This window comes from Anas acuta, chromosome 17 (genome assembly GCF_963932015.1).
Source record: "Anas acuta chromosome 17, bAnaAcu1.1, whole genome shotgun sequence".
NCBI lineage: Eukaryota > Metazoa > Chordata > Aves > Anseriformes > Anatidae > Anas > Anas acuta.
In genome coordinates, this window is record NC_088995.1 from 9,383,983 (window position 1) to 9,397,042 (window position 13,060).

General features: G+C 61.6%; 1 protein-coding gene and 1 gene segment (V, D, J or C); one reads left to right on the top strand and one right to left on the bottom strand.

Moving 5' to 3' along the window:
• LOC137841396 (immunoglobulin lambda-1 light chain-like) overlaps positions 1 to 1,067 on the top strand; it is a 36,362-nt gene extending 35,295 nt beyond the window's left edge. Inside the window, 1 exon segment of the C gene segment in view lies at positions 540 to 1,067. Within this exon segment, the coding sequence occupies positions 540 to 859 (320 nt within the window).
• Positions 1,068 to 8,115: 7,048 nt separating this feature from the next.
• On the bottom strand, positions 8,116 to 12,756 carry LOC137841401 (carbonic anhydrase 15-like). Its single transcript, XM_068654254.1, has 8 exons — positions 12,317 to 12,756; positions 10,960 to 10,995; positions 10,178 to 10,348; positions 9,917 to 10,077; positions 9,497 to 9,589; positions 9,166 to 9,232; positions 8,842 to 9,008; positions 8,116 to 8,562 (listed from the first exon to the last, which is right to left on the bottom strand). The coding sequence occupies exons 1-8, from the start codon at positions 12,381 to 12,383 to the stop codon at positions 8,356 to 8,358; spliced, it is 969 nt and encodes a 322-aa protein (XP_068510355.1). The 5' UTR covers positions 12,384 to 12,756; the 3' UTR covers positions 8,116 to 8,355.
• Between the last annotated feature and the right edge of the window lie 304 nt (positions 12,757 to 13,060).

Genomic DNA, 13,060 nt, shown 5'->3' on the forward strand with positions numbered 1-13,060 from the left:
AAACTCATATATGTATATATAAATATATGTGTGTATATATATGTATATACATATATATATGTGTATACATATATATGTATATATACATATATATGAATATATATACACACATATATATAAAAGATAATGCTTATATACATTAATATATATATAATATACATTTATCATAATCATGTACATAATATATAATATATACATGTATATATGATGTATATTGCATAATTTATATATATTATATTAATATATATTTATATATTAATATATCTATATATGTACTATATGTGTGTATCTATGGATAATATATCTTTAATGTGTTTTATCTGAACACATCTATAATATATGTCTGTATATATATACACATAGAGTGTATATATGTAACACGAGGGTTTATGGATGTGTGTGTGTTTTACACATACAGCCTTACACACACACACACAGGTGGATGTGTGTGCCCTGTCTCTGCCTCCACTGGGGCTGTCAGTGACGCGCAGCGGGGCTGCTGTGGCGGGGTCTCACGGCCTTCTCCCCCTCTCTTGCAGGCCAGCCCAAGGTGTCTCCCACTGTCCACGTCTTCCCGCCATCCAATGAGGAGATCAGCTCTCAGAACAAGGCCACCCTGGTGTGCCTGATGAGCGACTTCTACCCCAGCCCGGTGACGGTGACCTGGAAAGTCGACGGTTCCACCCGCAGCAGTGGCGTGGAGACCTCTGCGCCCCAGAGGCAGAACAACAGCAAGTACATGGCCAGCAGCTACCTGACGCTGAGTGCTTCAGAGTGGAAGGGCGCCAACTCCATCGTCTGCCAGGTCACGCACGACGGCACTCCCATCGAGAAGACCCTGAACAAATCCGAGTGCTAGTAACCCCGACGGGGCACAGCCATGAAGACAGTGGCTCCTCACTCTTCCCATCCCTCTTGGCCACTGCTGGTGACAGCAGCCCCCTCTCCTCACCCGGATGTCCCTCTTCATGCCCCCGCCACCCCCCCATGCCTGTCCCCTGCTCCTGTCCCCCTCCGCCGGGTGTCACACAAATAAACACCAACACTGAACTAGCGCTGGCTCTGCATCCGTGTCTCTGTGTCCTTGTGCGCACCAACCGCCCCGCGTGGAGCGGGGTCAGCCCTGGTGTGGGGAAGGGTTGGGGGGGAAGGCACACACTGGGAGTGCTGGGAGTGCTTGGGGTTCCTGGCTGAGCACTGGGAACACTGATGCACCCCCCTGACACCTCCTACACCAAAGGCAGGGCACTCTGAGGCAGTTTGGGGCAGTCTAAGCACCGTGCTGGCACTGAGCGCTTGGCCATGGCCTTGTCCCTCACTCACTGGCATCTGGGTGCCGGGTCCCTCACAGGGACTTGCTGCCCTTGCTGCGTGTGCTGGGGACATGGCCAGTGCTGGCTCCGTCCCTGTGTGCTCAGTCACCCCGGTGTCCCGTGGGTAGAGCTGCCGGAGTGGCCGCTCACACGTTACGCTGTCCCCGTGCCTCATGCCTGCAGCAGCCTGGTCCCCACACCGTGTGCCCCTGTGTGTGTCCCATCCCCATCACGGCCTCAGGGAGGTTTTCCTGTGGCCCCCACAGGGCAGCTCTGGGCAGACACCCTTGCAGCCAGCAAGCAGAAAGATCTGTGTGGCTGTCGGCCCTGCGTGCTCCCACCAAGTCTGTCTTGTTTGCCTCAATGTCTCCATCCATCCGGCCCACCTCAGCACATCTGCCCATGCACCCCATTTACACCAACATCTCCACCCCATTTACACTCCATCTCCAGTCCATGCAAACACCTCCATCTATCACGTCCACCACAACACCTCCACACATTCATCCGTTTGTCCCTCTATCCCATCTACACCAACACCTCCGTCCACTCACCCACCCACACCAACACCTCCATCTGTCCCACCACCCTGCCCTCTGCCCACCCCACGTCTCCATCCAGCTGGTGGTGGGTGCAGGAGCAGGGGCCGGCCACGCTCTCAGGACAGAGATTTTTGTATGGCCTTAAACCGATGCTGGAGGAGGGACACAGACACCTGCACTTGGTGCAGAACTGAAGCCAAGTCTGGCTGTTTTCTTCACTGTGCAGTTGTGACATTTCAGTGATGTGGGGAACTTTTCTCCAGTTTGGAGAATTGCATTGATGTGCACTCATGGCACTGAGGACAGTGTTTGATGGATGGGATCGGTCTGAATTTCATTTTCTTCCTCCAGCAATTGAGTTTTGTCAGTGGAAGGTGAAATCCTGCTTTGTGCCCCGTGCCTCTTTGTTGGGATTTCCCCAGGGGCCGGCAGTTCTCCCCCAGCATGTGCCGGACTTGTGGCCTGCAGTCGCTGTGTCCCTGAGCTGAGAGCTGGGACCCGCCGAGGGGGTGAAGAGCTCCTACGCGAGGATTCCTCAGGAGATTAAGCCAAAACTACAGTACAAATACCCTGCCAAATACAAACTCTTACAAGATCCGAGGGGGCAAAGCTTCTGCCCACTGCCCTGCTCCTTGCCTGGCCAAACCTCCAAGGGGTCAGCGCCTGCTGGAGCAGCAACCCCAGACATGCCAGGAAAGGAAGGGCCTCAGACAGCCCCTCCGTGGCACCGGGGCTCTCTTGGGCAGCAGCTCCCGGCCACGCAGGTCCCCGCCAGCCCCATGTCCCTGCCCAAATCGCTGCCCCCATGGTCACAAAGCCAAGCCCCAGGGGCAAACTGCTGCAGGCTGCCCTGCTGCAGTGGCACAAGTGCCAAGATGGGCTGAGGGAGGGTGGCTTTTCTTTTCCTTCCCCTCTCGGGAAGCTGGAGGCTCCTGACAGATCTGGCAAATGGTGCCCTGAGGCTCTGGCTGGAAAATACCGTGCAGGGGCTCCCAGCTGTGAGCTGGGCTCTGGCTTTGGAATTCAGACTTTGGAGGGGGGAACTCACTAATTATTGATTAAAAGATTTTGCTAAACCATTTCCGTAAGCATCAGCCCACTGAGGAAAGCGTGCTGAATTATACATCACAGCGCCGTGCTGCCCTGCCTCCCACAACAGGGCCGCTTTGCACCCAAAACAGGGCCTTGGCATGGGGTGAGGCAGTGCCACCCGTGGGGGCACGGCAGCGCCCTGGCTGACCCCCCCAGGTTGACCCCCCTGCTGTGGTGGGACTTGCTAACGAGCAAACGTGCTGATGGAAAACAACCCTGGGGCTCCGCACCCAGCTGCAGCTCTCGCTCTCGATCTGCGGTGTCCTTTGGTGAAATTTTAAACAGTCGCCTTTTTTTTCTTTTTCTTTTTTTTCCCCAGCTTGCCATTAATTTCAAATCGAGGGGGACCTAATTTAGTAAATGACATGCTTCAGGAAGGCTTTAATTAGCTGCAGACGGAGGCAGCTGGTGCTCCCGCGGGGTCCGGATCGCACAGGGGGCTGCGCGCCCAGGCTGGGGGTCGTGGTGCTGGCTCAGCGGGGGCTCCGGGTGGGGGGGCTGATAAATGGGGGTAGTTTCTCTCTACCAAAAGGCCAAATCCCCTCCACATCTGTGCCCCCAACCAGCCGGGGCGTGCTCTCATTTCCCACCCATCACCCCAAATCTCACTGCCGGTGAGCCTGGGCATCCCCGCCAGCTCGTGGGAGCTCGGCGGGTCGGGGCGACGTGGCAGCAGCTCCTGCCATGCAGCAGCAGTGGGGCTGGGGCACAGCAGGGCGGGGGCGTCCCCGGCCCTGTCTCGGCAGCTGTGAGCCACGCAAATAGCCGAGTTTCCTGGAGGCAACAGGGCTGAAACTCGAAAGCAAGAGCCGGGCGCTCAGAATAGCCTCAGCTGGCCGGTGGGAGCAGGCAGAGGGGCAGCTCGGCTTGGGGTACAGGGTGAGTGTGAGGCCCTGGGGGCTGCCCGGCCCTCCCAGCTTTTCCAGGAAGGTGTGGGGCAGCGTCTCCAGCTGCGGGGGGTCTCCAGCTGCGGGGGCGCACAGTGCTGAGAGCCCCTGGCCCCACCAGCCCCACTGTGCAGCTGTGTGGGGTCGGGGCGTCCCCGAGCTAAATTTACTCCCCAGTCTCCAATCAAAACTTGCGCTGGGGGGCCCGAGCTGGCAGAAAAAAGGAAGTGAAACGGTCTCCAGCAAGCGCTGACGTGTGAAGCAGAGCGAGCGCCACGCCAAGCGAGCGCCGTGCCGCGCGCCTCGGGCTGGGCCGAGCTGGCCTGGGCTGGGTCGAGCTTGGCTTCTGCTTGGGGATGGCAGCACCGTGCCAGGGTGGGTGCCCAGCCTGGGCGACCCAGCACATGCACACACACACATGCACACACAAACACGCACACACACACATGCACACACACTCACACACACACCCTGCCTCACTGAGCGCACAGGGCCCCCAGGATGTGGCACCGCCAACCCCACACACCCGGGTCTGGGCGCGCTGCTCTGCCCATGGCCCTGTCCCCGTGTCCCACCCCCTGCCCATGCTGGGCCCCCTGTTCCCACTCCACCACTGGGTCACCCCGAATCCTTGCTGACAGACGGAATTACTCCAGTAATTCCTGCCTGCCTCCAGGCAGCACCATGGCTGAGCTTGTCCACGACACTGCGACCTGCCATGAAATGCACGAGGCAGACTCAAGAATCCCAAAATACGGAGCAGATTTCCCAGAATGTGTGAAATAAAATACATTAGGAATGTTCCCCCTGCAGCAGAGCCCTGGCTGCAGGCAGCTCAGAGAGCGCAGCTTCCATTGCACCATGATTAAAGGTGAATTAAATGAAATTAATAAATGCTTCAGGCGGGCTCAGCTGCAAGTACCACCTGACCGAAATCGCCCGCTCACAGAGAAGAGAAAATTTGCATGGCAGTGGCAAAACAGCAACCGCCCGCTGTACAGCTGGGCAGCCCGAGCAGCCCTGCCACTGGGATGTTTTTTTCTGGAGCCACGCACTCAGCCCGCGCGGAGGTAAATAGCAACAAATAGAAACTGCAAGGCTTGTCCAGGTCATAAACAAGCTGAGCCAACTCAAAAATAAACACCTCTGAGATGCTTAAAAATATTTGTCATTTCAAGTTTAGCGTGTTAATAAAGTAAAACTCCCAGCAGAGCTATGCACCTGTTCTGGAAAGGAAGCAAACACTTGTTTTCTGCCGGCGTTTACTGTAAAAAGCCGCGTTTCCTGATGCAGGTGCGCCAACAAAGCCATCTCTTGATGTCCTGAAAACAGCTTGTCTGAAAAATGAACGTGAGTTGAGCTTCATCGCTGTTTAAGACTCCCATGAGCGGGTTTGTAGCTCGCTGTTGGGACACATCGGGAGCAGGCACGGTGCTGGGGCTGGGGAGGTGGCGGCGGGGAGGCAGGAGTGGGGCCGGGCCCAGCGGGTGTGCGATGTGTGCGGCGATGTGCTCCGCCAGCCACCACGTCCCTGCCCCGGGCCCTCGGGCATGAGCAATGTGATTGTTTCACTGAGCCGTTTGGGGAAGTTTTTAAGCCAAATGCTGATTTTTCTCCCCACTTTGACAGCCTGACAGGGCCAGAGCTGTGGCATGGAGGGGAACTCACGGGAGGTGATGGGGACATGGTGTGCACCCCAGGGCTGGATCCTGCACCCCACACAGCGCTGCCCCTGCCAGCAGCCACCGTGCTCTGAGCACACCCCATCCCCGCACAGACAGACGGCCTTTCCCCAGCCCCCTGCAGCCTCCCTGGGCCAAGTGTTGTTTTTTAAGTGTTTCTGCCATGTTTTTCAGCATTTTTAGAAGGGCACCGCGGGCTGGCCATCGCATGTACGTGCAGCTGCACTTCACCAGCCCCACAGCTGGGCCCGCGCTCCCCCCTGGCCAGATGTGCTGACCGCAGCCACGGGGCTCAGGGGCAGCACTTTATCTTGCTAAAAATTGCATCCTGGCCAAAAACAAGTGGCCACTTTGGCCAAACACCAGCTGGCGGCCAGGAATAGCCGTGGCCACGGCACGCTCGGCTTCCTCGGAACAAACTTTCCAGCACGTGGCATCGCGAGCGCCGCTGCCTGGCATGGCAGCCAGCAGGGCCAGGAGCAGGAGAAGCTCATTTTGGGCTCCATTTTGGCAATGGCTCAGACAGAGGGTTTGCAGGCAGCTCCCCAGTGATGGTGACTGGGGTTTGGGAAAATGGGGGGTGAAGAGTTTTTGCCCCCCAACTCCAGAGCAGGCGCTGGTCTCATTTCGCTGCAGGGCACTGGGGGCATGTCAGTGCAGCGGTTTGTAGAAACACCTCCAACACTGCAAATGCTGCAAAGTCCAGTGGTAAGACAAGGCGTAATGGCCTTAAATTAAAAGAGAGTAGGTTTAGGTTAGATACCAGGAAGGAATTGTTCACTCAGTGGTGGTGAGGATCTGCACCAGGCTGCCCAGAGAAGCTGTGGCTGCCCCATCCCTGAAGAGCCCAAGGCCAGGCTGGACGGGCCTTTGGGACACCCGGTGTGGTGGGAGGCGGCGTGCCCATGGCAGGGGGCTGGGGCCAGATGAGCGTTAAGGTCCCTTCCCACACAAACCATGCGGTGATTCTAAAACTGGGCCATGAAAGCGCCCATCCTGCAGCCATGTTGAACACAGGCTGAACCATGGATGCAGTGAAATTGTGTGTGTGTCTGTGTGTCTGTGTGTCTGTGTGTGTGTGTGTGTCTGTATGTGTATGTGTGTGTGTGTGTGTGTGTCTGAGGGGGGCTCACATGGCCAGAGGGCTTTGTGCCGCACTCCCCAGAGCCACCCAGTGCCACTGTGGCCACAGAGACTGGTCCCCTCCAGCCACAGGCCACCAGTGCTCCTGCTGGGCCCAGGGCCGCTCTGTGCCACGCTGCTGCACAGTGCCCCACAGTTTCCTGGGGCCTCTGCTGTGCCCAGCCACACACAATGGGCTTCCTGCACTGCTCCTGGCCCTGTCCCCCTCCCCAGGCTCACCCACGGGCATGTTCAAAGCCCCTTAGTGTGGGGACACCACAGGGCACAGGGGACACTGCCCTAGGGCAAGGTGGCAGGGACCAGCCTGCAGCCCCCACACCGGCCGTGGCTCGCCAGGGCAGGCACACAGGGACGAGATTGGCCCCACACGTGCCGGCTGGCCCCGGCCCCAGCCGCCCTCTCACCCCCTGCACAGCACTCATGGAGCCCTTGCGGGCAGGTCAGTGCTCAGGGCCCCAAGCACGGCCGCTGCTGCAGGGCGGTGATGGCCGGAGCTCGGCTGCAGTGACCAAGCCGGGCCGTGCAGGAGCAGCACCAGCACCCCCGGAGCCCAACAAACTGCTCCTCCAGGAAGGTCTCAGGCCGGACCCAGCTCGAGCTTGTCCCCTGCTCTGGTCTGCAGTCAGTGCACGGGGTCATTGCCAGACACCTTCCAGGCCGCCTGCCTGAGATGTCTCTTCCCCTCTGTGGACCTCAGTGGGAGCCCAAAGGCCAGACGTGGGGGATACTCAGGCACCCTCCTGCACCCATGGGTGCTGCAGCCCCCCAGGAAGCTCCATCTCACCAGGGGTTCCCATCCGCCCTGCCGTGGCCCTCTCCCAGGGGCTGTCCCGAAGGAGCCAAGCTCGGGCAGTGGCTGTGGGGGCCACAAATGCTCTGTGGCTGCCAGGGGTCCCCTGGGCTCCCTGGATCTGCAGCGCACCCACACCCCAGCCCTGGCTGGCTCCGCGCAGGCCTGCAGCATCATTTTCCCCCCAGAAATGAAGAAAAGCCCAGGCAGCCCCCCTCTGCTGCTGGCCAAGGACCTGTGCTCTTACTCCCATAACTTCAGAAGAGGCTGGAAGGGCCTGGAGCATCAGCAGGGTAAGGATGGGTCACCGCTCTGTGTGGCTCTGCCCCGAGGCGCGGGCAGGGCAGCGCAGGCACAGCTGCAGCAGTTTCTGCTGGCCTAAAATTAGCTTCTGGGAAAGGGCCACAAATTCCCCGTGCTGCACCCCGCGGGGCTGAGATGTGCCACGTCCCCATGACAGGGCCCGGGGGAAGGCAACGTGGCCACGTCTGCACACACGGCGACCACAGGGACACGTGCTGGGCCAGGATTCGGCCCCTGGGGCTCACGGTAGAGCCGGGCACCATCACAGAGCCAGCCTGGCCCCATCCTGCCGCCCCCAGCTCCCTGCAGCCCCCCGTGCCACGTACCCGTCACCATCACCACTGAAGGGACACGGAGCCGGAGGCAGCGACGGGGCCGGGAGCTCACCTTTATTCCAGCCCCAACAGGCCCCATAGCCCTGCAACAGGGTGGCTGAGCCCCACGTCCACACCAGCCAGGGCTGCAGCACCCTGGCCCAGCTGCTGCCCCGAAGTGCTTTTTTTTTTTTTTTTCTTTTTTCCCCATTTCCTATGAATCAGACGTCGCCTTGCTTCTTTGCAAAGATTTTGGGGGCCAGGAGGCGACGGGCGGGGGTGCCGGACCCTATGGGGATGGAGAGAGGGGGCTGAGCAGGGCCAGCAGGAGCAGCGGGGACAGGAGGTGGCCAGGGCAGCCGCGGCTGGAGGTGGCGTCCCTGGAGGCGAAGACCTTGCGGCTGTGGAGCGGCTGCGGCGGGCGGTAGTTGTTGGTCATCTTCAGGGGCACGGCGCCCGAGACCGGGAAGTAGACGGTGTTCACGAACTCCCGCAGCTGCCGGGGGGAGAGGCGTGGGGTTGGGAGCCGTGCCACCTCATGTCCCAACCCTGGGGTACGCGTGGCTCAAACACGGGGCCAAGTGAATTCATCCACCCACCCCACTCAGCTCCCCCAGACCCACAGCCCAGCCCGGTGCCCCAGGAGCAGACATCCCCTTTGCCTCCCCCGTGCTATTGTTCAGGTGTAAGGAAATGCACAAGGAGCAGGATGCTCATGGCACAGCTTTTGGCCACCTGAGGCTCTCCAGCCCCACGGCAGGGCCGCCCACGCTACCTGCGCCCAGCTGATGTCCACGGGCTCCTCGAACACGGTCCAGACGACGGCCTCGCTGCAGTCGGGGGTGGTGAGGGAGCCCTGGTAGCGGTAGTACCGGGAGAGCCGGCTGGCACGTGGCAGCAGCGTGCTCAGGCGGAAGGTGGAGGCCAGGTCCACAGATTGCCCTGCGTGGTGAGACACGGGCACTCAGCCCACACCAGGACAAGGGACAGCGGGGCCACCCCCATCCGCTGCCCCACAACCCCCCCATTGCCACCAGCCCACCCCCAGGCCTCTCCCCTCCTGCTTGTGCCCCGGGGCAGGAGCACGAGGGTGCCTCACCGGCGTGGGAGATGTTCCTCAGGCCGCTGACGATGGTGTTATAGTTGGGGTTTAGGGCTTCAGAGACCTGCAAGGCAAGAGCAAGCAGCTCAGGTGGGCAGAGCCCATCCCGCAGCCTGGCAGTGGGGTGGAGGAGTTTGCAGTGGGGCCCCTGCTTTATACAATGTTGGGGGGCTCTCAGGCAGGGATCGCCCAGAGCCGGCATTTCCCAAGGAGCCTTTGGGAACACATACGGGTCCTCTGGGGACACTTGCCCCCTGGTTGCAGCAGTGCTCTGCTTGAACCCACGGGTGCTGGAGGTCACCAACCCCATGAGCCACCACCAGCCTACCTGGAAGAAGCAGCCCAGGACGGCCAGCCCGTTCGGGTGCCCCTTGGCCTCCCCCAGGGTGCGGTACTTGGCATTGATGTGGACGATGTGCAGCTGGGGAAAGACAGAGGGGCTGAGCGTGGGCACCCAGCCGAGCCCCCACCTCACCCTGACCTCGCCAGGCACTGGGTTGGGAGAGCAACGTGCCCGGGGCAGAGGTGGGAAAGGGGATGCACAGCCCGTGTGCCCGAGCACCTGCTCCAGCCGCAGTGAGTCAGTTTTGCTCTGCTCTGACAGACCATAAATACCTTACAGGCACAGAGGCTCGTTTGTCCAGGAGCATCCCAAGGTGTTTGGTGGAGCCGCACTCACACCCGCCCTCCCTCCCTTCCCCAACTTGAGACACGATCCCTGCGGGCACCGGGGCTGCTCCCCGCCTACCTCCATGGGGAGCTGGTGCCCGTCCAGGGTGTGCTCGGAGCCGTTCCCGGCCGGGCTGCCCCAGTGGAAGTGGAGCTGCAGCGCGCGGTACCGGCCGGGGAGGCCCCCGCCGCTGATGGCGATGTGCTCGGAGGCCGGCTCACCCTCCAGGCTCAGCATCACTGCAAGGGACGGGATAGGGACAGGGCTGGCCCCGCGGGGACACCAGAGAGCTGCAGCACCGGAGGGGGGCTGAGCCCATTGTGGGGGCAGAGCACCCACCCGTGTGCCCGTTGTTCACCAGCCTCCACTTGCCCGGGGGGGCCTGGTCGTAGCCCTCGAAGACGATGTCCCCGAGGCCGCTGTCCCTCTGCAGCCGGCGCCTGTCGATGTTCACTGGGGACTGCTTGCTGCCGCCGCACGTGGCCTTCAGCTCCTTCCAGTGGCTGGGGCCTGCGGGGGGGCACAGCCGTGTGAGCCACCTCCACCCCAAGGGGGACACAAGGATGAGGGTGGCCAGGCCCCCAGCTGGCCCCGCAGTCTCCATCCCTTCTCTCAGTACCCTGAGGAGGTTTTTGGCTGGAAATCTTGGGAGCTGCAGCCCCCCCATGCTGCCCACCCCGCAGGCTCCCCATTACCCGCTGCCACCATTAAGGAGCAGTCCCCGCAGCCCTGCCGGGACATGTGGCCGGCTTTGTGCGGCCCCGGCTGCCCCCCGCCAGCCCCGCTCCTCAGCCAAAACCAGCCCTGGCCGCTGCCCGCCTTGGTTGAATTGTTGTGAAGTCAAATCTCTGCGGGGCAGCAACAAGCAGAGCCCGTCCGCTCGCGCTCCTGGACACGGCTGACCTGCTGTGGTGGCCGGGCACGGTGCACGTGCACCCAAGGGCTATAAAGCAGCTGGGCTGTAACAGCTGATTAAATGCTCCTTGAGCCTTAATTAACCTTTTACAAGCTATTTGTGTGCTTCCAAACAATGTGCCCCCAGGCGTACCGAGGGCAGGTGCCTCTCAAGGCAGGGCACCGAAACAGAGCCATGCCCTTGTGCCGGGGCTGTCCCCACTCACCACATTTGGGGTCCTGCGAGTCGTAGCACCACTGCCCTGCGGGAGAGAGCACAGGTCAGGGGGGCCGCGGGGGCACCCCAAAACCCCTCTTGTTGCAGAGAAACCCCCCTCAGCCACCTGAGCCCCACTTGGTGTTGGCATTACCACACGCTCACCCCCTCTCTGCCTTCCCGGGCAGCTCTGTGCGATTTGGGTCACCCCCTGGGGGTGGCCGGGCCCCATCTCCGCAGCCCCAGCTCGAGGGGGGAGGCAGTCACGGGGGGCTGCAGCACCCTCAGTGCCCCTGCGGCTGGTCAGGCAGCAGGAGGTGGCTGCAGCACGCAGGGGTGGCCGTGGGCAGGTCTGCACCCACGCCGCAGGGACAACGCTCGCCCCATCGCCTGGAGCATCCTCATCCGGAGCCGCTTCCCTCCCACCAGCGCTGCTGTCAGCGCTCGGAGGCAGGCAGCACGGGGACTCGCTCCACACCGGGCTTCGGTGCGGCAGGGAAGCGGGAACACCGTGGAGCTGGAGCTCCCAGGGCTGCGGGCTTTGCTCCCATCAGAGTCCCACCAACCGGCCCCAAATCCCTGCGTGGCAGCACGGCCCCCCCAGCATCACACGTAGCCCCAGGGACTGGCTGCAGGGTGCGGATGCTGTGCTGGGGGAGCAGTGGCACAGCGCAGCCCCCGGCCTCGGCCCTTCGCAGCCACCCGCGGGAATGGGCCAGGCAAGTAGCCCCCACTGAGCCCGTCCTGCACCACCTGTGCTGCTGACAGCCCGGCCTGCGGCCCCACGTCCAGATCCCTGCTGCACAGCAGCCTCAGAGGGTCTGGAGCGGGATGATGCCAGACTCGGACTGTCCCCAGGACAGGGATTTGGGGCTTTTCTCCCCATGCAGTGGGAGCTGAGCTCCTCGGGATCCCTCAGAGCCGCAGCATGCTGCCCTTGCCCCACCACAAGCATCCCCTGGCAGGAGCCAGATGAGTGCCTGCTGCTGCCGGTCTCATCCCAAAGCAGGGTGCCCGCATGCCCCAGCCCAGCACAGAAGCCCCAGGCTACTTGGAGGTTTCACCCACGGTGACATTCCCTGGGTTGCATCCCAAATCCTGAGTTCCTAAATGCCCACCCGACCCAAGCGGCACCCACCCAGCCACCTCCTGCCAGGGCCAACACCTCCCCAACCCGGTGGCACAGCAGGGACAGGGATGTCCTGCAGGGATGGGGCAGGACCAGGTCACCCAGTCCCGAGCTTTCTGGACCCATATCCACTCCCTGACAGGTGGAAGGGGAACAAACCGCTGGCACCCGCGCCCCACGCCCATCCCTCCGGCCACCCCAGGCACCAGCAGCGCAGCGGGCAGGCAGCGCATCTCACCTCCCGCAGCTGCTCGGATGACAAGAGGCAAAGTCACAAAAGTTATCCCCAGCCCCTGCGGCCCCATGCCAGCAGCAGGGCCGTGCCGGCCACCCCGCCGTGATGCCCCGTCCTCCTCTGCAGTGCGCCCGGGCGGGCAGCAGGGCTGGGGCGGGATGCAGCGCTGCCAGCCCCGGAGAAATCCTCAGCTCCAGCCTGAGCACTGCTGTTAAATATTCATCACAAGGGCTGAGTTTTTAACTCCTCGCCTGCTAGGAGGGAGCAGGGAGCGCCCGGCCCCCAGCCAGCCCCTGTGCGCAGTGCCAGGCCCCTGCCCAGGCTGGCACGTGTGGGCAGCCAGGAGCAGCAGGGCAGCGGCAGCCTCCCAAAGCCCTGGGGCTGCACCGAGCTGCCCGGTCTGCTGCTCTCCTGGGGGCCAAGAGGGCGGCAGGGGTGCCGCAGGCATCCCATCCCCTTAGGGATGCTCTCCATCCCTAAAGCAGGGGCTTGCAGCATCCCCACTGCACCCCCAGCCCTGTGCAGGGCCACAGACAGGCTCCTGCAGGACCATCGGTATTCAGGGAGGGTTGGGGCTGCCCCATCCTTTCCCCACTCCTTGCATGCACACACACTCGTGCAAAGGAGCTTGCGACAGCCTTCACCCCCAGCACGGCTCTGGAACCCACCAGGACCTGCCTGTGGTGCTGCCCCCCTGCTAGGGGGCTCACGGCAGGAGCTGGGGCCAGGCAGGGCCATGGGGACCCA